General features: G+C 34.5%; 2 protein-coding genes across 24 annotated transcripts in view; one reads left to right on the forward strand and one right to left on the reverse strand.

The window, feature by feature from the left end:
* Cdep (Chondrocyte-derived ezrin-like domain containing protein) overlaps positions 1-17484 on the forward strand; it is a 310534-nt gene extending 293050 nt beyond the window's left edge. For 5 of the 7 annotated variants that reach the window (XM_086540789.1, XM_086540794.1, XM_086540795.1 and 2 more), the window contains 14 exons: positions 9273-9498; positions 9734-9905; positions 10305-10438; positions 10667-10748; positions 11001-11187; positions 11417-11529; positions 11712-11852; positions 13213-13364; positions 13641-13768; positions 13882-14060; positions 14192-14299; positions 14419-14543; positions 14923-15036; positions 15416-17484. In XM_086540789.1, the coding sequence (XP_086396915.1) occupies positions 9273-9498; positions 9734-9905; positions 10305-10438; positions 10667-10748; positions 11001-11187; positions 11417-11529; positions 11712-11852; positions 13213-13364; positions 13641-13768; positions 13882-14060; positions 14192-14299; positions 14419-14543; positions 14923-15036; positions 15416-15428 (1874 nt within the window). In that variant the 3' untranslated portion in view covers positions 15429-17484. Of the gene's footprint in view, positions 1-9272; positions 9499-9733; positions 9906-10304; positions 10439-10666; positions 10749-11000; positions 11188-11416; positions 11530-11711; positions 11853-13212; positions 13365-13640; positions 13769-13881; positions 14061-14191; positions 14300-14418; positions 14544-14922 lie in introns of all 7 variants that reach the window. The other 2 variants (XM_086540791.1, XM_086540793.1) reach the window with 1 other exon arrangement.
* Positions 17485-17542: 58 nt separating this feature from the next.
* Positions 17543-23605, reverse strand: part of LOC122245868 (TOX high mobility group box family member 4-A) — a 1066433-nt gene continuing 1060370 nt past the window's right edge. For all 17 annotated transcript variants that reach the window (XM_086540812.1, XM_086540811.1, XM_086540810.1 and 14 more), the window contains 4 exons: positions 21376-21592; positions 20735-21115; positions 20004-20392; positions 17543-19865 (listed from right to left, as the gene is read on the reverse strand). In XM_086540812.1, the coding sequence (XP_086396938.1) occupies positions 19790-19865; positions 20004-20392; positions 20735-21115; positions 21376-21592 (1063 nt within the window). In that variant the 3' untranslated portion in view covers positions 17543-19789. The remainder of the gene's footprint in view (positions 19866-20003; positions 20393-20734; positions 21116-21375; positions 21593-23605) is intronic.

The raw sequence follows: 23605 nt of genomic DNA on the forward strand, positions 1-23605 counted from the left end.
AGCATATTACTTTCTTCTTTATACACATGCACTTGCATACTCACATATACATATGCATATTCATGATTATATATGCAGGGACATGCACAGACATACATACATGCACACACACATATACCCATAATTATAAACATATTAAGATTGTTATTTATGTGAATATGCACAAACAGTCACAAATATACACGGACATGCACCTGTGCTCACTTACTTAACCTTTAATTAAAAAGAAAGTATTTATATTTCAAATTTATTTCTTCAATATCTTTATCATGTATGATAATTCACAATTGCTTATGTTTGGTGAAATGTGTTTATATCAAGTTTCTGTTCAGAGACTTGCTGTTCAGTGTTCAAATGTGCCAAATTTTAATTTAATAAGTGTGAGGTAAGGTATGCTTCCATTGCTAACTTTTATAGGATGAAAGATCTAGCAGGTGAAGCTAATAATGTAATTTAATTATAGCATGTATTTCATGCACAAAATAGAAATAAAGGATTAGCACTTTATCTCTAGCAAAAAGTAATTCTGATCTAGATAAGCCAGATCACATCAGGTGTCACATATTTTCCTATACAGAATCCGTATAATCACCATCTGCATAAAGCAAAAAAGCAAAAAACAAAAAAATCTATAGGTGCATGGAGTTCTGTCAGTATCATTATTTTATTAGACAATCAAAGAGATATGGTTTACACTCAATTTTTAGTTTAAAAATAAGTTCCTGTTTTTTAAGAAAGGGCAAAGGCCAATTTGTGTTTGTAAGATCATTAGTATTACTAGATATATGATTATCATAAAAGAACAGGGGCTTTGGTAAGAAAACTTTTTTTTTTTTCTTTAGTTCTTTAGGTTTGTAAGATATTGTCCAATGTTTCATGCAAGAAGTAAATTCATATGTAGAACAATATAACCAATAATTGTTCAGTTATATGTAATAATTATTGAAACAGCAGGTGCTGATAATATTCAAATTGAGATAGGTTTTGAGCTAGTAGTAAAAGAGTTAAATTTTTGCAGTATAATAAGCATTTTGCATCAACATTTATTGGAAAGGAAAAAAATCTTTTCACTTTTGATATGATGATTAAGATGGTGAAAGCAGAAGATTGGTGTAATAATTGTCTGTATGTTTTTCAGATATATAATTTTTGCATTAATGTTACTGGTTTGTCAAGCTTTAGATTTAAATGTTTGATAATCTTATCAGAACTAAAATGTAATGTAGGAATTTTTTTCTTGTGTAAGCTAAAGAACTAGATTTTTAAAACTTTGCATTTGGGATTATCTGAGGCTTATAGGCTATATGTAAAGCAGTTCATTTAAGCAGCTCAAAACTTTTCATTGTTCCTACAAGCTTTTTAGCATGGTGTAAAAACCTGAATAAGATATAGTGGTTTGTCAAGCTACCTCTCTTTCATGTAACCAATATATCAGGCAGACTTATTTTTGTTTTTTCTTTTTGGTTATCATTTTGCCGGTATTGATTGATGACTTTTATCCAAAGTAGTCATAAATGAACATGAGGATATATACTGATGCTTTTTTATTTTCAAATACTCACTTTTTTACAGAAAGGAACATTATATGTTAATGATAGGAAATGAGAGTTTGTACATTCTAATTACATGTATAATTGAAAAGTAGAAATAATTACTAATATACATATTTCTCTTCTTTACCATTAGCAACATTGGCACATTAACCATCTTGATTGCTCTGTATGTTATCTCACAAAAAAAAAAATAGATATATTCTTTTGTGGTTTAGCAGGCAAACTGAAAAGCTTGGTAGCTGTACGCTGTATTAAAACTCACTCAAAAATATTAGTTCCTATGCACATTAAATTAACAAAAGAAAATGGTGGGATCCAGCAAATCTATTTATCATATTGAACAGGTGGTTTAATGTCTATGCCCTTTGGGGAAGTAGTTTTGAGTCAGAAATTTAGTTGCTGTTATTGCATACAAATTTCTCTATTCAGTCTCTACTACTAGGAATGCTCTGTGTGTTGTCGATTATGGATGATTCTGTGCAAATACTAGTGGCCCCCCTTTTTTCCGTATTTATTTCCTCTCTTTTTAGACTTGTCCTGATTGCATTGCCTCCTGTTTATGTGTCTTTTTAATTTCTGACTTGTCACACAGTATGATTTTGTAGCTTGCTTAGTCCATGCAACTTTTAAGGCTCTGAATAATCATGCACACAAAGAACAGGGGGAAAATTTAAGCTTTGTATTGAATGACTCTTATTTTGGAGGGCGAAACCTGATTTGATTTTTAATTTCTGATTTGATTTTTCTAGTTCTTCTCCTTGTCACATTTGATTGATTTTCATGATTCGGAAATTGACTGTAGTCGTCAACCTTTTATGACATAATGACGAAAGAGCATATGCTGTTGATTTCAGTGTGATAAGATTACTTGAAACTCTTCATGTTTGTGGATAACTTGATTGTATTGGCACTGTATATAATGTAAATTTTATATGAAATGCTGATATTGTTGGCTAATGATAATGGAAGAGGGATGATTACTATTATAATATTAATAGGAAATGTAAGGACAACATGGTTACCTTATGTACTCTATTTGTGTTTTGAATTTAAAATGGTAGAGATAATTCTGTATTTACTAGTTATATAGTTCCATTTTCTGTGTTGTAACACTTGATTTCATTAAAAAAAATTCAAACAAGTAAAATGAAGAAGTAGCAGCCATTTTAGGGACATGGCATGTCTTGGATTGGCATATAAGTACTGCAAAGGATATATATCAGAGGGTTACAGTCTTCAACATCAAAAGAAACAAATCCTTATGATAGAAATATCACTTGTAAAAATTTATTTTTACTTAACAATTTGAATGAAAGATAATTTTAACTTTTTTTTTTTGTCAAATGTTAACAACAAGCTTTCACAGCAACTCATAAGTAATCTTGTTTGTGATACAATGTCTTGAGTTAATTCCTTGTTAATCTGAACATGATTTAAAAATTGATTTGTTGATTGTAAGAAAGAAAGTAGGTGTTTTATTCACAGACAGCATACTTAAGATTACCTTTCATTTATTTTGTCAGTGAGTAGTATGAATGGCTTGGTCATAAAGTAGCATTTTGCTAGTATTTTTCCAGGTACTCTAAAAATTCCTATTAACATGTAATAAAGTGATGTTTAATGTGAATATCTTTTCATGATAAGGTTTTATTTTTAGAATGTTATGCTATAAAAAGTTTCATTCTGCCAAATTTCATCATTGTTACAAACAGAAAGTATATTGTTATAAGCAAAAGGTTTATCTGAAGTAATAAATTTTAATGATAAAGAATTAGATATTTAACCATAAGACCTGGAATTAGAGTTCATGAGATATGTAACCATTTTGTAAATCTTTGCGCACTTCCTAAAATTTTGATACACGTTTACTTCCATTATGTAACAAAACATATATTTTGTTAAGTACAATGAAATGGAGGTAAAGAAAATTCAAAATGATGCATAATTCTCTTCCATTTTGCAGTCATTATAAGTAGGCATCAATTTGGATATGAAATGTGGCAACAGCAATTAGGAGTTACATTTTCAGTCTTCGAGGCTGAAAAAAGTTTGCCTAATGAATTTTATGAATCATGTACAGTATGTAAATATGATAATTGGATTCTCTTGAAAACAAGGTGAATGTAAATTAGCATTGCTCATGTATACTATTTATTGAGAATGCTAATTATGTAAACACTGTTCTTTTTCAGTGTTGGTATATTATGTTTGTGTATCATGTCCTTTATTCTTTGTTGGTTGGCCCTTTGTTTCCAGTTTATTTAGAAATTAAGACGATAAATGATCGGGTTAATCCTAGAGTATTTTTCATCGGAAGAAAAGCTTTATATCAGCTCACAGTGTTTGTTATTGATGGAAGAGACTATCCAAAATTTTGTGTAGATCTTCATTACTGCTGTATTGGTGTAGTGTAAGAGATCAGCTTGTGCTAACTGTGTGGTGGTGATCCCTTATGCTTTTTTGATAATGATGGTAAATATGTAAATGGTATTTGTTTAGTACTGAAATTGTGGTACAGGTGTCTTTTCATTAAGAAAACTATGAAACTAATTGAGGATTTGCGTAATGAAGATGGTGTCTGTTGTAAACTTGACGAACCTCAGTGCAAAAAACAAATACAGTATATTTGCTTAGAGACATCTTTTATTGATGAATGATTAACTCCAAGCAGTGTGTTACTGGATTCATTTCTTTTTCTACTGCTGTTTTATTTTATACCTCTAACAATGTTTCCTTGACAAACTAATAAACGTATGAATTTTTCATGTTTGTGATAGTATTTTCATCTGTAGTCTCTTAACAGTTTGTCATTCTTTAGCAAAGCATATTTGCAGGTATTCAGTGTGCAGTTTGTCCTCACTTGTATAGTCAGAACATTAAGATGATTTTTATTCTTAAAAACTAAATTTGTGTTCATGGAAAGTGTATGATAACATCTTTCTTTCATTTGCTTCATTCTATTTACCAAAACGAAAAATATTTTCAAAACTATTTTGATTCCCGGAAATATTAGGGATAGCCGTTTCACCTATGAAATTGTTCAGCATTTATTCAAACAAATGGAATTTTGTCTATTTCTTTCAAACAAAGTTATTGGTATTGTTAATCTATCTAGTAACTGAAGAGGTTATTTCTTAAAAATGTCAAAGAGAATTGCTCTGAATATGTTTGAGGTAGTTGCACTTTCAAAACAAGTCCACCCCATTCACAGAGTTGCACCAATTGACTAATCCTTGGGCACAACTAGTGCACGCTTGTGATCCCATCAGCATGATTCACAGGAATGGGTTGTGCTTTTACAAGACTGTGTTCTCTCACTACTAATATGCAGAATGACATGATGGCTGTTGGAGTGGACACTTTTCTTACCTGTGCCGTGTTAAATCTTGCTATATCCTACTATTATGGATAAGACTTGAAATTGACTGACGTTTTTTGCAACATTTTACATGAGTTTCATTTATGAAACAAGATTTCCAAATTTATACATATATAAATTTGATAACTTGTTCCTTGTTTTGTAATAATGTTATCATTTTACACACATATATATATTTTTATCTTTTCAAAGAAATTCATGAACATTTATTTTATTTTAGGCCTTGTGTGTCTAGGCTCCTTTTTTATGAGTGTCATTGTCACTTCTATGGTATCAGCACCATTATCATCTCTATCATTATCTTTTTCATTTTTATTTTTATTTTTTTCTTCATAATGTTTCTATTATTGTTTTTCCCAATCATATAAATTGAAGTCATTGAACAACAAACTCAGTTCCAAGCACTCCAACTCTGTCGCACCATTGATGGATTTGGAAAAAATCTCAATTCAGATTTTGGGAAGAAGATCAGTGTTGCCCCTCGGCACCTGATTGGGATCTTGTCCTCATAAGCTATTGAGTTACTTTTCTTTATCCATGGAATAGTAGACTGACTTAATAGAATATACTTAGAAAAAAAAAAGAAAAGAAAAGAAAAAAAGAAAGTTGGTGTTTGACCATGATAGCTAACGACACTGACGCCGATGAGGTAAGTCCCAGTGTTGTGGCAATGCCTGCCTTACCTGCTGTCGTGCTGCTTAAACATAGCATAACAAAACACGTCTTGCATGCCATCCAGTACATGTTGTGGTCATCTTGAGCTTCTTTGAAAATTGGTTTCCTCATCTTCAAAATGTGCTTCATTATTTGTTTGATTTGATGGTACTGTTGTTACTGTAGAGGTTTCTGTGTGAACGTGTGTGAGTGTGAGAATAAGACTGAGAATGAGTGAGTGTGAGAGGGAGTGAGTAAGTAAGTAAGTAAGTAAGTAAGTAAGTAAGTAAGTGAGTAAGTGAGTAAGTGAGTAAGTGAGTAAGTGAGTAAGTGAGTAAGTGAGTAAGTGAGTAAGTGAGTAAGTGAGTAAGTGAGTGAGTGAGTGAGTGAGTGAGTGAGTGAGTGAGTGAGTGAGTGAGTGAGTGAGTGAGTGAGTGAGTGAGTGAGTGAGAGAGAGAGAGAGAGAGAGAGAGAGAGAGAGAGAGAGAGAGAGAGAGAGAGAGAGAGAGAGAGAGAGAGAGAGAGAGAGAGAGAGAGAGAGAGAGAGAGAGAGAGAATGAAAGAGAATGAATATATGAGTGAGTTTATGCGTGTGTGTGAGAGTGGGTAGGTTTGTTTGTTAGTGTATTTGTGAGAGCGTGTACATGCCCATGTGTTTTTGGGTATGAGTTATTGTGTGTGTGTGTTTATGTATTCATTTTCATACACAAACATACAGACATAGATACATATATGCACTCACATAAATACACATACATTTTTGGATACAAGCACCCAAAAATGACACACACATCTGCATGCACTCAAACTCACGCTCACACCTATGCACAAGTACACACACAACCCATCTGACACACACATCTACATAAATACAAACATCTGAAACATCTATACACAATTTATGTATTTAACTAGAATGAAGTTGATTTGATTATAGGTTCATTCCTGTTATAGATTTGTTGATTTTGTTTACTACTTGATAGATGTAGTATTGCATGTTATATGATCAAGGCATCCCAAGTCCTTCAACAAGAAATGTGTTCCTCAATGAATGATGATGAAATAATTTTTAAACAAAATTTTGCCACTGTCTTCTTGTATTTTATGTTTTGCTGTAATATGAACACTTTGGGCTGTTTAGGTAATTTCAATACCTGTGTTTGATTTCATATTTTAAAATCAAAGTTTTGATATGCCTTCCCCAAATCCTGTTGAATGTTGCCTGTAGGTTTTACAATGTAGATCTAGAAGCCACCAAATACACCTTGAAGGTTTAAACATCAAAACACGAAGACTCCTATACTGACTGTCCTAGAGTGGGATGCAGGGATTATGATAGGGAAGAATGAAGTCTAGATTGTGGTTGATCTGGTTATATATATGAATATATATTTGTAAAATTGAAATGGTTCCATTGTGACTGCTGTTCTGCTGTTGTTTTACTTCTCCAACCTTTGTTTCACTCAAGTTTGTTTATGTTCATTCATTACATATAGGGTAATGCTCCCTTGTATATCTCATTGTCCTAGTTTGTTGAAATTTGTGCTTATTAAATCATTAAGGCAACTAGCACTGAGAAAATTTAACTACATATCTTTCCTCAAATATCCCTGTTACCATGGATGGATTGTCAGTAAAGATTATCTTCACTAGCATGTGAATAAATCTTTATTGAGATCCTGAGATTATACACGTAATGTTTAAAAATTATTTCCCTTGTTCCTCTACCCAAAATCTTGCAGCTGGTTGGAGAGTTAAGACGTGCTAATGCTGGCTTTTTAGAGTGTGTCTGGCAGTAGACAGGCATTGCCACTCCTCGGACGGACAGTATAAGGGTAGTCATCCGCTCTGAGATCAGGGCTTCTCTTTCATACTGTTAAAGTATTAAACATAATTGTGATATGGACAGAACAATAAGTTTAGAATTTGAGAGAAGTGATAGAATAAGAGATGAACAGTTCATTGAAATTGATTTGACTATCTGCATGAATTTCAAAAATTTTGGATATGTTGTTTTGGGGTGTCTTAGATTGTTTTATCCTATGTAAAGCTTCAAAGAAATACTTTAATAGGTCATAGTAGTTATTTGTTGGTTCCAACTCTTTGTACCTGTAATGTAGTAGACTCAGCTGTGCATTTGCTCACATCAGTCTTAAAGTTAAATGCACACAGTGTCCTTTAATGGAAAGCATCTTTACTGTCAGATGTTATGATTGATAAAGGACCAGCAGCCAGTAACTTAGTCATCTCTTTCAAATTTCACTTTTGCATTATACTATACTGTTTTTTTTTTAAATGGTGTGTAGCTGTGTGAGATCATCCAGGCACATATAAAGGATGGATAGCACCTGTTATTATTATTATTTTTTTTCTATTGAATGAAAAAATTAAAGCATAATTGTTTGTGATTGTGTTTTAGCCTGTGTAATGAAGTTATTATTTTGTTATAGCAACTGTATCATTAGGATTTATTTTTCTTTGGTTCTAAAGGTTTTGTTTCGATGTTACGATAACTTTTCCATCTGTCAGCGTAAGTGTCCATGTTGTGGACTATAATTTGTTTGCAAAATTCTGAAGAAGATATTTGTTTTGTTGCCCTATTCTACTTTTATTTTTTTTCCAGTTGTGCTATGTCACTTTACTTTACTGCCCATTCTGTATTCAGGAAAATATTATTTTTGATGAGTTTGCCGATATCTGATTGGAATATATGCATGCTATTATGTTATTTTGACATCTGTATATTGTATTTCATTTTATTTTGTAATTTTTGTATCTTCTCTTGGTGTTAATTTGTGAGAAAGACAGTATTTTAGGTTTATTTTTGGTTTCAAGATTGTTATTAAATTTCCATTTTGGTGATTATGCCTTACTGATTTGATATTTCTGTTGAACTTTTCAGTCAAGTTAAAATCTGAATGAAAAAGGAACTGGTGCTAATACATTGTATATATACACACACAAATGGTTTTTAAGGGACAGTGCATGAAGCCAAGCCTTGGTGTCTTGCTTATATCGATAGTATTGGTTTATAGGGATTTCAGTAGACGGATTTGCATTTATGATTTTTTTTGCTTTGCAAGCAAGATCAATATATTTTAGATTCATCTTACATTCATGCTGTCAAATATATATATTATATATAAATAATATATATATATATATATATATAATATATATATATATATATATATATATATATATATATATATATATATATATATATATATATATATATATATATACGTATATATATATATTTTATATATATATATATATATATATATATATATATATATATACACATGTATATATATATATATATATATATATATATATATATATATATATATATATATATATATATATATATATATATATATATATATATGTATGTATGTATATGTATATATACATTTATATTTATAATGTTTTTGTTACCATTGCTTTTAACTGGTATACAGTCATTTTACCATTATACTTATAAAAATATCAATTTGATAATTATTAGGTTATTCATTAATTTATATCAAACCTTTTTCAAGTGATGTAGGTAACAGTTCAATTTTACAACCAAAATTGCTAATGCTGACTTCCAGAAAGATGATAAAACTTGCTCTAAGGTCTATTATAAGTGAACAAACAAACTTGCCTGTCCATTGATTAACACATCTTTCCTTCAACAGTCACCAATTCTACACAAGTGCAAACGGGCGTCTCACCGGCAGAAGTGACGCCGCCCAGGGTCAATGACGCAGCTCCACCACTGCCGTCTCACAGCCTTGCCTCCCCTATTGGGCTGAGTCCCGATGAGCCAGTCGTCAGCTCACCGTCCATCAATGCCTCTCCATTGACTTCACCCTTGTCCACGCAGAAGGAAAATATACCCTTGTCTAATCATGTCAATAACAGGTACTGTCGCTTTATGTCAATAACAAGTACTGTATCCAAATGAGATAATTATGATTATACTCTGATTGTTGAGTTTTCTGCTGTAAATATTTCTTTTTGTGTATTGTAACTGAAGGTTTTTTATATTTTCCTCTTTCACTTATGGCAGAGAGCCATTTGTTCATTTATTTTTTAATCATGGTATGTGGGAAGTGTTCTGCTGTAAGTTTGATTATCACTCATTTTTCCTCCTTAGGGTGGACTCCATTCCTAACGGGCATGACAAGTCAGTTACAGCTGCGCGTGTTGGGGAAATGGAAGGAGAATCAAGGAAAAGAAAGTATCCTAGTGACAAGGCCTATTTCATAGCCAAAGAAATTTTAACAACTGAGAGAACCTATAAAAAAGATCTAGAGGTTATTAATATGGTAAGTGCAATATTCCATTTAACAGTGTTACCAACTGTAATTTTTTTAACCATGGGATCTGTTATAATGCTGATGGTGTTGAAAGTAATTATACTGGTGATTATATTACATGTATGATGTCTGTAATCTTGGTATTGTATCTGGGATGTGCACTTCTTTCCGAGATTTATTGGGCCATTATTTTATGTAGGATTGTAATGTCCCTTGCAGATATCCTATGGAAGCATTTAATTTTTTGTTATTTGTTATTTTTTGTATTTTGAAGTCCATTTATTTTTTGTTGTTGCTTCTCTTCCTCAAATCAAGAATGAGTACATAGCTCAGACTAGTGTGAGATTGGAATTAACTTGTTTGGAGTTTCTTTGTTTTATCTTCCTACTTAAAATCATTTTGTTTCAGTGGTTACGAGAAGAAGTTGGAAAGGAGGAAGGGATGCCCACAGATGTCCTCAACCAACTCTTCCAGCTGATTGACCCAATCTATGAGTTCCATACACAGTTTCTGAAGGAGCTGGACACACGTTTAGCATTATGGTAATTTCCTCTTTATTGGTTAATTTTATATATATATATATATATATATATATATATATATATATTTTTTTTTTTTTTTTTTTTTTTTTTTTTTTTTTTTTTTTTTTTTTTTTTTTTTTTTTTTTACCTGTTATTTAACAGATGAATATCCAAGCACTATGGAAGCATATCTTCTTCTAGTTCTGAAGTTTTGAACTAATTTCTGGTGATTAATATCCTTACTTTTAGGGATGGTCGTGCAAGTGGATCGAACAAGTTGGAATCTCAGAGAGTGGGCGATATTATGCTGAAAAACATGAATATGCTAGAAGTAAGTCTTATTCTCGCTATTAAAATCCCTTGTTTCCTTTTGTATAAGCAGTGTATATTTGCATACATAAGTGAAGCTTTCTATGGAATAAGACAGAAAAAGGATAATTTATAGTGATGATCCTGGAGTCAATGGTTGGAAAGTACTGATCATATCACTAGTAGAGCTTTAAGTAATATTAGAATCTGTAGATAAACTCAATTGTACAGCAATAGCCAAGTTTATATTAACTCATCATGTCTCTTTCCCTAGTTGTATGACAAATATCTTAAGAGCCACTACTCAATCTTGGAAGGCCTGGAGGCTTCTTTCCGTAAGAACCGACGCTTTGAGCAAATCTATCGAGATTTTGAGATGCAAAAAGTCTGCTATTTGCCGTTGACTTCATTCATCTTGAAACCCCTCCATCGTCTTCAGCATTATCATCTGCTGCTTGACCGTAAGTATTTTCTGCTGTGTTACTTTTGGATTGTCTTAAACGGTTATATCCTTCAAAAGAGTATGATTTTTAGCAGTTGTGCTAAATGACTTTGTTTAGTAATATTATTGTTGACATGTAAACCTACCTTCTTGCCATTAGTATATTGTCTATTTGGAAGATAATGGATGTATCTTATAAAGTCAAAGGACATATTAGGTTATGATAATTGATCTTTTTTTCAAAACAGGACTTGTTAAACATTATGGCAGTGCTAATCATCATGACTACCGTGAGTGCATGACCGCCAAAGCCAAGTTGAGTCAAGCTGTGAAAGGCATGGGACCAGCCCTCGCTGCATCTGTGAGTCATTGATGTTTATTCAGTATCATGATTTTCTTCTCTTTTTTCCCCACATTTGTTGAAAAATACATATTTTGATATAGAAACTGTGGCGGTGTTATAAAGAACAGAATATGAAAGTAGTATATTGGCATTATATTTTTATGATAGATATCTTAAAATATTCTCTCTCTTGTATAAAGGAGAACCTTGTGAAGTTGGTAGAGCTGCAGCGAGATCTGGTTGGAATAGACAATTTAGTACAACCTGGTCGAGAGTTCTTGCGAGAAGGTTGTTTACAAAAGTTGTCTCGAAAGGGATACCAGCAACGCATGTTCTTCTTGGTTAGTATTAATTCTTGGATAACTGTTGATTATGCATTCTATAAGATTAATGTTTTGAATTATGTTTTATATATATTTTCTTATGTCATGTATTCAACCTCAAAATAAATCTTTTAATTTATGGAGAGGAAGGTAATGGGAGGTGAGTAGATATTTTAGCCATTATCATATTATATTAGTTTTCGTAGAGAATTATTAAAGATGACCAAAATGGGAATATGGAACATTCCATGAATATACACTACACAAAGCTCATTAGTACAGAGAATCATCATTCCGACAGAATGGGTGAAATAACCACAATGAAAATCCGTCCCATTTATCTCACAGTACGTTATGGATCCTAATCCCTGCCACCTTATCCGATCCTTTCTCAGATGATCTTCGAATAGGTTGCTAAATTTCAACATTGTTTTCTACATGTTATTGCATCAGTTTGTTACATTACACTTGGATGTTAGATTCTGATCTCTTTTGGTTTTAGTCCCTTTCTCTTGTATTTTCACCCTTATTGCAGAGGATACCTGGTATTGTTCCTATTCTTTTTGCATGATTAGAACTCTAGATTATTATTATTTGTTATCTATCTATCTTTCTTTCTTTTAGTGAAACTTCATGGTATATTTTACATGCTTACTGATGCAGAATTAGTTATTACATATTCTTTATTTATGACAAGGACTGTGAGTTTATTTCATACCTCTTTAGCAGTTTGTGAAAGAAAAAAATGTTTTTATTAGATGTTCCTTCATCGATTTTAAGTATTTTTTTCTGTAGAGTATTCAGTTCTTGTATTCTGATATTCTCTTGCATATTTGTTTTCATGCAAGTGTTTTGTAAAACTCTTGAAAGTGTTGAGCTATATCACATTCAGAAATCTAGTTTTATTTGTACTCTACCATGGTCTTTGTTACTGATTTAGATTTTATACTGTAACTATGACTTTTGACACTCGATGCATATATTCTATTTCCCAAAGACAAAATATTACTACAAAATCACCATTGCTTAAACCCATTCCCTTTCCCAGACATCCTTACTTCTTTATCAGTATTATTGGTATATATTTTTTTAGCTTATACACTATATGATTACACAAACAATCTGGCATTATTAAGGCTTCAAAACATTGATAGATTTCAAAGGCAATATGTTTATAGACAATTGTAACAACAGTATTAGATTTGTCCTATTTTGCAGTTCCAGTACATACATTTCCTAACATGACTCAGCAAGCAGGATTCTCATTTTTACGGGAAATTTACAGAAATTGTTGTTGTTGTTGTTAATGACATAGTTTGGCACTAAAATAGAGTATATTTTTATAGATATTAATCTTTAATGTGTTTCTTCCCTATAGTTCAACGATGTCTTGTTGTACACAAATCGCACCACAACCCCAGTGTTGCAGTTTAAGGTGCATGGCCAACTCCCTCTCCGAGGTGTAATGGTCGAAGAAACAGAGAGCCGCATGGGAGCAACTAACTGTTTTACAATCTATGGAGGCAACAGGTAAGCATTTCTCCTCTCATGTTGGGGGAAATTGCAAATGTTCAAAGGAGGGAAAGTCATACTGAAAGGCGGCATTGCTACTTTAGGTATTGATATTAGCTTGCACAACTTTCATTCTTCAATTATGCTTAGATCAAATAACTTCATTTGATTAGCTATGACCAGTTGATAGCCATGTTATTTACAAATTGTGAAATTATCCTTTTTTTCTTTCTCTTGATTCAAGATTTTCATGAAATAAAGAGTAATGAAATAACTTGATACATTTTTTTACAGGGCATTAATGGTGGCTGCAAACAGTGATGAGGATAAAGCCAAATGGCTGGAAGACCTCACTGCAGCCATCAGTCAGGCCAAGTCACGACCTGATGATGCCTTCCATTATCTATCACTTAAGTCCATCAGTAAGTAACATGTGAACCATCTTTGTCTTTGTCAAAATGGGAGAATATTCTGCTAATAACACATTTCTCCTTATTTACTAAGGCACAGTAAAAAACATTATTTTTCATTATAGGTTCCTCTGATGAAGTTCTTGATCGCAGTGAAAGCAGCACACTTGAGGATCCTTTGAGTCCTACTCGAGGACTAGGAGAGAAAGGTGCATCTCCGCAGCAGCGATCCAATACCACCGTCCATGTTTGTTGGCACCGTGCCACCAGTGTGGCGGCAAGAGATTACTCTCTAGCTGTGCAGGTGTGTTCAAACTGCTTTTCTTTTCAAGATTATCATTTAAGACCAAAGTTTCCTCATCTTCAGTCCTAACATTGTAATTAAGTGACTTATTACATGGATGTAAATAACTAAACTATTACTCTTTGTTACAGAACCAACTCAGTGGGTACTTGTTACGCAAGTTCAAGAACAGCATGGGCTGGCAGAAGCTCTGGGTGGTATTCACCAACTTCTGCCTGTTCTTCTACAAGACCTTCCAGGTAAGTGCCTCAAAAAAACAAGATTGATTTGGATTCAGAGAATTTGATTTGTGAAGCTATATTTCTGTTCTTTGATGTATGTTTACTATGATTTTTGTATGATGAATATTTTCTTCCAGGATGATTTCCCTCTGGCTTCACTTCCACTGCTTGGATACACTATAACTACGCCTGGAGAAGATGACCAAATACAGAAGGAGTTTGTCTTTAAACTCCAGTTTAAGAACCATGTTTACTTCTTCAGGTATGTTCTATCATTCTGATGGTAATCTACCAATTTTGTTTCACTGTGAATGGTTATTACATTATAAGAAATGTATCTTCAGTGGTAACTGCTACTGCTACTGGTATATTCACTCTACATGTCTTTAATATTTTTCAACACTACTTCTAACACACTGACAAAAAGACAATCCACATATTGAGCAGTGTTGTGATACAATAGTATTTCAGAGCAACTTCCAGCAAATAAGCCAGTTATTTGCTCCATAGTCACATTCACAATACTGAAATTGAATTTAAGAAAATGTTCCAATTATTATGATTATAAAGACATGGAGCTGAAGTTCTAATTTTTACATGTCATAAATATTCACTTCCCCTTTCTTTCTGTTCCATTCCAGAGCGGAGTCTGAATTCACCTTCTCTCGCTGGATGGAGGTCATTTCTACAGCTACTCAGAACTCAGCACGGACTCGTCTCTTTAGCCGGAAAGAGAGTGAAAATGAGAGCATTAGGTTGTAATTCCCTAATTGATATTCTCAGTTGATCTGATTTCTTTTAATGAAAGGACGTTGAATTTTTCAAAAGATATGTTTTAGAGGTTTCTTGGTATTGGTAATAATCAAAAGATCCATATGACATAAAAGTTTCATTGAAATATAGCCATGCAGTTGAGTAAATATATATATATATATATATATATATATATATATATATATATATATATATATATATATATATATATATATACATACATACATAATTTTTCTTCTGTATAAAAGAATTTGTCTTTACAAAGAAAATAATAGGGCAATCATTTTTTGTTTACATATTCATTATTATTGTTTTTTGTTTTTTTCATTAGATCTCACCTCTTGTTCTTTGTACAAACAGATTAGGCGAATAAGGATCTAAACTCGATACTGAAGACTCAATACCTTACCAGTCAAGTGGAAGTCATTGCCAGACCTTAAGAGACTTCATAGCCTGGACTTTTCATTGTTCACTGTTACTGTACATTGAAGAATTATGGTGTGTGTTTTCTTTTTCATTTACTAGCTCAGCAGCAATAAAAATGAATTTATGAATTGAAAAATATACCATTAAGAGTGTGACTTAACTGCTGCTAACATTTTCTTCTCTATGCTATTATGATCAATTTATCATTATTATGTTTTTGTTATTTCACTCAAGCAGTTGCAAGGTGCACTTATTTCTACATTTGTTATATAGCAAACACCAACTATTTAAGATAGGGAGAACAAGTCCACTTGATGAAAAAAATAGTGTTAAAGAACAGCAGTGTAATGAAGAATGGTATTTTTAAAGATGAACAGGTTTTTTTAATAGTTTTTAAAAAATAGTGTACATAATGTATTTTAAAAAATATGTTATAGGTGAAGGCCTTCTCCCAGAAAAAAAAGATGTTGACAAGTACTTCAAATTTTAAATCATTTATTAAAGATAAGCATCTGTCCTAATATCTATATTCTGATTTAGATATATTATGCCTTTTTTATTTAAAAAATAGTAAAAAGAAATATATATAATGATGTTAAACAAATATGTTAAATGATCAGACATGTAATGAAACAAACCTGTTTTAACATCTTAAAGTGATAGGTCAATGCATATCACTACATTATTTTTTTAATGTATTCACATTTACTTCACACAGTGTTGTTAACAGTGAGATATGTTTTCTATTCAAGCAGGTTTGATGAAACGGAAGTTGTAGTTGTGCGCAGTGTGTAATTTTTATGTATAGAGGACCAAGCCACTCAATCTTGACTGAATACACCACTGTATTTTATGAATAAAAACTATTATTGCTTGAACATATACTTCATCATATCATATTTTCTATATTTTCACATGCAGTTTAGGACTATTTACCAACAAGTAAATTGGTGTAAGAGTGCTGTATATGAATTTTAAGGTGCAGTTTTCATTACAAATATAGAACTTTAAAAGATGATATGTCTACATGACTGGCATACATTATCTTGAATAATTTTGGCAAGATGGTTTTATGTTTCATTAGAGCCTTGATAATATCAGCATAGGTTGTGTACAGATACATTTGCTCAGATGAAAAGCTTGCCAATTCTCATTGTTTATGTTGGCAGATTGTTTATTCTATCTAGACCATTGTGTAGATAGGTCATGTCACTGTTTCTTTTATAGATAATATTTTAAGTTGTGATTACTATACTAGGTAGCATTCATACTAATGGAATTACCAGTTTGTATTACCTAACATGTGGAAAATTAGGGATCCTAGTCGATATTAGTCATCTGTATGATATTTTGTGTATCGCTGTAGGAATATCACGTATCAGTATCATGGTGTATATCAAAATTGAACATTTTCTGGCTTGTATTTGAATTACAAAATATTTTTGGTAAAATTGAATTGTAGATATTATTTCCTGTATTTTTTTTGAAGGGTCCAGTGGGTGTAATAAGCATTGTGTAAGAAATGTGGTCAGCCAAAGTTAGTGGTTTATCATGTTATTGCTTATGTTTTTTTTTGTTTTGTTTTATTATTTTTCATTTCTTTTCCATGTTATAAGTATAATTAAAGACAGATATCATCAAGAGTCAGTAACAGAAGCACTTTGATAATCTGATTTTGATACTTGGTGCCATGAGAATGTTAACATCATCTATGTGGGAGTATTTGAAATCATAATGGTTTCAGAGCCATAAATACTATTATTGTAAAGGAAGGATTATTCTTAATAGCTTCTGATAACTTGTCCATACGTTTTATCAGAATTTAAACTTTTTTTTTTCTCTTTATTCCTGTCAAAAGTCTAATGCATCTTCCTAATGCATGTTGTGCTCAATCATCCCTGTTAACCTCAGCCTTTTTGTAAAATTTCTTCTCTTAATTGCCTTGCCCCTTGCCTTACCACCTAGATCTGTATTATTGCAATAATAAATAAAATGAATAGCTAGTTCACAAAATTTATAGCCTTATATAAATATAATGTAAGGGCAAATGACAACATGATGTGTGTATAGTGTTTATTATATTGTGAATACAGAAGTGAAAGAGAGCACACACAGGCATTGTACACATTAACACAACAATCTCAGAATTATGCCCTGTGGCAAATCCATTCCACAACATTTTTCAATTTTGGAAAATGGTTGAAGGAACCATTAACTAACATTTATTAGTTATATATATATATATATAATATATTTATATATATATGAAACACCACTTTGGAACAGGCAACACATAAATGTTGCCAATGTAAAAGGCATTTTTTTCTTATCTTTTTTAAAACTTTATTTGGGTATTGTTCTTTCTGCAATATTTTGTAGTGGATTGTTCTAGTACAAAAAGTTGTGTGAAACAATATTTGATTCAAGTTGTTCACAAAAGGTCTTGTTCATTAACCACAACAACTGTGAATTTGTTCATATAAGTACAAAAACCAATTAATTCTATTAAACTAGAAATAGTGACAAACAAAAAGTTATGTTGGATTCAACCCTGTGGTGGAGTCTCTGCCTGTCTCATTAAGCACAGTATTTAATCAACATATTTATTATAGCTATATAAGAAGGGCAAACACTGACTTTATTTTATTCTAGGACTGAAGGATTTTCTAAGAGCTACAAGCATGGGTAAAACCTGATGTGAAGACGGGTAGTTTGTAAGTGGTCATTACTTCTCTCACATCTACATCCCACTTCCCCATAATATACACCAAACAGGACAGCTCTCATGAAGTACTTTGCATCAAGCTTCACCCAAGGGAAAATATTATTGAGGAAAAAAGTTTGAAAATAGAAGCAAATCATATGTCTCCTCTTGGCTGTATCCAGAATGTAAATATTATCTGAAAGTTCTATGTTAGCTTCCAAGAGGATACGGCAGTCAGTCCTCCAAATATTAGTGTTATGTACAATGAGGATTGAGCAAAGTGTCCTCTCGACACAAACTCGGCCGATGACCTCTTGAAATACATATGTGAAAACTGGGAATTGCCAAATGATATTGCTATGCATACAATTAGCATGCAAGGATTGCAGACACAGGAAGTTTAAGGATTTGATATCCACTCCTGTAGCTGTAATGGAAGGAATTGATACAAGTTTGACAAATAGGTCATTTCTAATGATTTTTTTTTCTTGCTAATCAAATAATAAGCCTCTGAACAAATCTACTATGATACATGTACATACATACATACCGTATATAATCAACTGATCATAACTGAATCACGTTGAGGAGAAAAATCACCAATCACTTGTACATATTGTTGAAATATTTACAAATTATATTGTAAATATGTTACTATATCTATAATAATCGTAATCATATTTTTTCTCTCCTTATCAAGAAAATTAACACAAATATTTACAAACCCAGCTCCCTAAGACATGATTTCCTGCTGGAATTACTTAAACCTTATGATCAAAATATTGTTCCAAAAGCTGTGAAAGTGAGCAAGATGATCTAAATGTATTTCTTTTAAATCACCCATCTTATTGTTCAGTGAATTAAATTTGTTCTTTGTACTAAGCATAAAACTAACAAATCAAAAGAAAGTTTTGGTCCCCTCCATCCATTTGGTCAGGTTTGATGTAATTTTTTTTTTTTTTTTTTCTTAAAAGTAATTCAAGTTTTAGACTTTTGATGGGCACTTGGGAAGCATTTTTGCCCAAAGTTGGAGAGAGGAGAATGCCTCCTCTGGAACCCAATACAATCCAATAAAATTGCTAATGCCATTGCATTGCTAGCACAGCCTTGTTCATCAGCAAAATAAAAATACATAAAAATGCCCACTTTCACAGCAAACAATTGTTCTGGAACTCTTCTCATCTAGGATTGAAGAAGAATAGTAGAATCAGATGGGTATGAATAATACACTTGGGATACTACAAAGAGCAAGGAAAGTTGGAACAGAGAGAAAGATGCTTCTTTTGAAGTTCCAGCAATGACAGCAGCTTAGAAATCTTGACTTTAAACACAAGCACCCATTTGCCAACATCTAGGGGGAAGAAGAGGTACCACAAAACATTTTCACAATTACAGCCTTACACAGCAGCCATGTGTATCTTGGATTTCTTCACCAGATCAATCAGTGTCCATATATTCACACAAGACATTCCTTTAACTTGTTAAAATAATAAAGTTACAGGTACCATCTCTGTGTCTTAACCCACATAGATGACTGACTGGACTTTGACTGACTGCTGACTGGCTGGCTGGCCCTCTTATTATCTATGAGCCCATTGGCGAGCTTATTTGACTGGTGCAGGATAGGTTGGAGTATTTGGCTGATGGTGGTTGCCTGCTACCCAGGTGCTGAAAACATCTCTGAAAGAGTCATAAAAAACAAATCATTAAATTACATTGGAACACAAAAAACACACAAATAGCACACTGGTCATAATGTTATTTTTTCACACAAAAAAAATCATAACACATATTACTGAAATTGAAAAATGCAATTACCTGCAATGCGACACAACGCATTCATTGGAGCAGTACTCATCTTCCCACTCTGGGTTGTGTACAGCTGGGTTTGTGCACCCGGACCTGATGCAATTTGGACCAGAGGTTGGGCAGCCAACGTGTCCCTGCTGGCCCTGCTGTTGGCCACCTGAACCCTGCCCACTTGGTTGCTGCTGCTGCTGTGTCTGTTGAGGAGGCTGCTGCTGCTGCTGAGGAGGCTGCTGTTGCTGACCATGCTGTCCTGCCTGCTGCTGATGTTGCTGCTGCTGTCCTGCCTGCTGCTGTTGCTGTTGGGTAGCAGCCTGCTGTGGTGTCTGCTGGGGCTGGTGCTGCGGCCGACTACCTGGTGAGCCGCCACCACCAGGACTCGTCATGGAGCCAGGTGCTTGCTGCAAGGATTTACGCACTTCAGTATACTAAAATTACACAATGTCGACCCTTCAGAACCCATTTGTTAAAAGATATATCTATATGATTTTATTTATTTAGGAAACCACGATTGTACATTGCAGTCATGCATATTACCTTGCCATCGAAGTACACATTATGCACAAGTTACATACAGTACTATCATGAATATTACTGTTGTTACACAGCATACATTATTTTGCACTGAATGTCTACGGTTTCATATTCCCTGATATGTGTTGATTATTTGTTACTATGTAGCAGGTTAGTAATGTAAGCTAAAGCAGTGAGCCAGCAGGTTATGTGGCGGGACAATGCAATACCTGATTCATGTAGGGAGAGGTGGTAGGTACGTTGGTCATGGGCGTCAGGTGGGGCTGTGGTGTAGGCGGCTGGTGGGCGGCCTGTGGGCCCTGCTGAGCCTGGGGAGCCATGCTGGCTGCTGACATGGGTGGCATAGAACCATGGGGCATCATGGGTGGGCCAGAAGGTGGCATGGGCTGTGACATGGGAGGGGTCATCATGGGAGGGGGAGGGTCGGCCATGAGTGAGGAGAGTAGAGGAGACTTCTTGGCCAGTGGTGACATCTGTGTGGAGGACTGAACCTGGGGGTGGCCAGGGGCGCTAGTAGTGGGAGGGTAGCCAAACCCAGGGGCAAACTGGCCATACCCAGGAGCTCCATACACCCCTTCACCCTCACCACCCTGTAACACAAGCCAGGAGTCAGGCCTCTCTACCAGTGGCATATAGCAATGGTTATGCTGGTTAATATAGCTCAAGCAAGCTCTCATGCACTTATCATAAGTTAAAATAAACTTGTTAAGGATTACAGATGAACATACACTCCACAAAGGCAAAAAAAAAGATCAGCTTGACTGGTCAAAAGTTATGCATCAGAACAACTTTCCTTTCCCGTTAATTGAAGCACCAAGCCCCAGACACAAGCCATGTCTCTGCCTCTTACCTTGGAGACTAAACTGGCGCGATAGGCAGCGAGGGCTTTGAGGTATTCCTTCTTGGCCGCTTCGGTTTTCTTCTTGTAGACGTTCTTGTGGTCGGCGTCCAGCGAGTCCCACATGGAGGCCACGATCTTGGACACCTCCCCGAAGGACGCGTTGGGGTTGGAGCCCTTGATGGCGGCCTGGGTGTCGCGGAAGAACAGAGCGTATGCTGACACGGGCCTGGGGAGAAAACACGCATTATTAGTCGCGGAATTACCCAGAGTCACTGCCACTGCATCAATAACAGGCGGAGCAGCATTAACCTATACTAGAAGAAACAGCAATGAATGGTGTAATGGTGCAATTGGTACACAAATTCATCAGCCAGACATTTCCGCTCGGTGGACGTCGCTCCCGTTCCACGCCGAGGCCAGTGACCGCGCCTGGTCAGCGAGCTAGCCATTTACCTTGGACCGTGTAAAACACTCGGAACAAACATCACAGCCAAGTAAGCATTTTACAGAAATAAAAATGGTAAAATAATAATGTGAAAGCCTAATAACTGGGCCGAAGAAAGGTCTCACAATTTGCCTTTCGTCCTCGTCTAAATGCAAAACAAAGGAAGAATCGGGAAAGCGGGATGATGCTATGTGTAGGCCTGCACCGCTATCAAAAAAGGTCAATAAAACAGGGAATTTATCTGACAGCGATAGTCTCACGACGCCAAGAAACATCTTCCAAGTCTAGACTTCGCTGATTGTCAGGACATGGTATCGTTTTCTCACATCGGCGCCTCCGATGGCTGCAATCCTACAAATCTCCGCTGGACAAACATTCAGCTTCGTTAATTCCAATGATAAACTTCGAGAATCACGTGCATGGATGTATTTATTTATTTATTCATCTATTCATTATTATTGTGTTTTTTTTTTGGTCTGTGTGTGTGTGTGTGTGTGTGTGTGTGTGTGTGTGTGTGTGTGTGTGTGTGTGTGTGTGTGTGTGTGTGTGTGTGTGTGTGTGTGTGTGTGTGTAATCGATTAAAACGTATGGATGTAATGCTGTTATCACAAGGACTCACCCATTTACTCACTCTCTCTCTGTAAATAGGCATGTATGGAAGTATCTGTGTACGTATGTGTGTGTGTGTGTGTGTTTGTGCGTATGAGTACTTGCCATTGCCCTAACAGAAAAAAAATAAGACGAATCGACAACAAGATGCCTCCGTTTGTATTTTTTTTTTTCGTCCGAAATAAGTCAACACTCATATCTGGCCATATTTACAATTTTATGGCTTAAAATTCAATTAAAGTAACCTTGCCCGGGGAAGTGGGGACTAATCTAATTCGGCCTCGTGTCACAAAGGACTTGCAGAGGAAGAAAAATGACATCTCTTTCATCCATTTTCATTCCGTCTCTGCGCTGTGCATCCGGCCGACGAGCCTCAGCCGCTAGCACCAGCCCGCGGTCGGTGCCCGCCCGTGAGTGAAACTTTTGGGAAGAGAACGATCGCTTCCGAAGAGCGAACGCTATCTTAACCCAGAGGAAACACAATACAAGAAAAATTACTACTTTTTCGGGGCATTAGAATACATAAACAGGAGAAAGGCCTTACAACAGAGGGCGCGAAAAGAGATACAGCATCTTGCTTTCTTAGGATTATTTGATACTTCCCTTCACGTTGACGAAAATTTAAACCGTAGCACAACAGCCATTTCTTACCAAACGTGGGTTTATACATTGCTTTGCCATCATTAATACTCGCTTATCTTCTCTACACGAGCATCCTCTGTTGCGTTGGCTTAGAGCGTCTATTCTAAAATTCTATTGAAGCGAGTGTATTAACTCTGCGGTTATACGGTTTCACGTTTCACTAGCACCACTGGATAATTTGCTACAGTCCATTCATTTCAAACAGCTTATGTATTCCACTCTTTCCCAAGTATATCTGAAATCATTGCAAGATAAAGTAAGAAATTATATCCCGGGCCCAACGTGTGAAGCTAATAAGCGCACACTAATTCCATTTAAGGCGAGAGCCCAACATTGTCAAAACAAAGTTCCTTACGCTCACGCAATAAATCAAGAGTGGTCTTAATCCTCAAAACAACTTGAAAGCTGGAGTGAGTGGAGACAAATTAGCGATAAATCAATGTGGACGTTGCCCTTACCAGTTTAAATAGGGACCGGCCATCACTGACCGCGCCCTGATTGGTCCAGACAAGTACGTCCTGGCCAATGAGCGCTCGGATAAAA

Source organism: Penaeus japonicus, unplaced genomic scaffold (assembly GCF_977035675.1).
Source record: "Penaeus japonicus unplaced genomic scaffold, GWHDUDI00000001_assembly GWHDUDI00000010, whole genome shotgun sequence".
In the NCBI taxonomy this organism is placed as follows: Eukaryota; Metazoa; Arthropoda; class Malacostraca; order Decapoda; family Penaeidae; genus Penaeus; species Penaeus japonicus.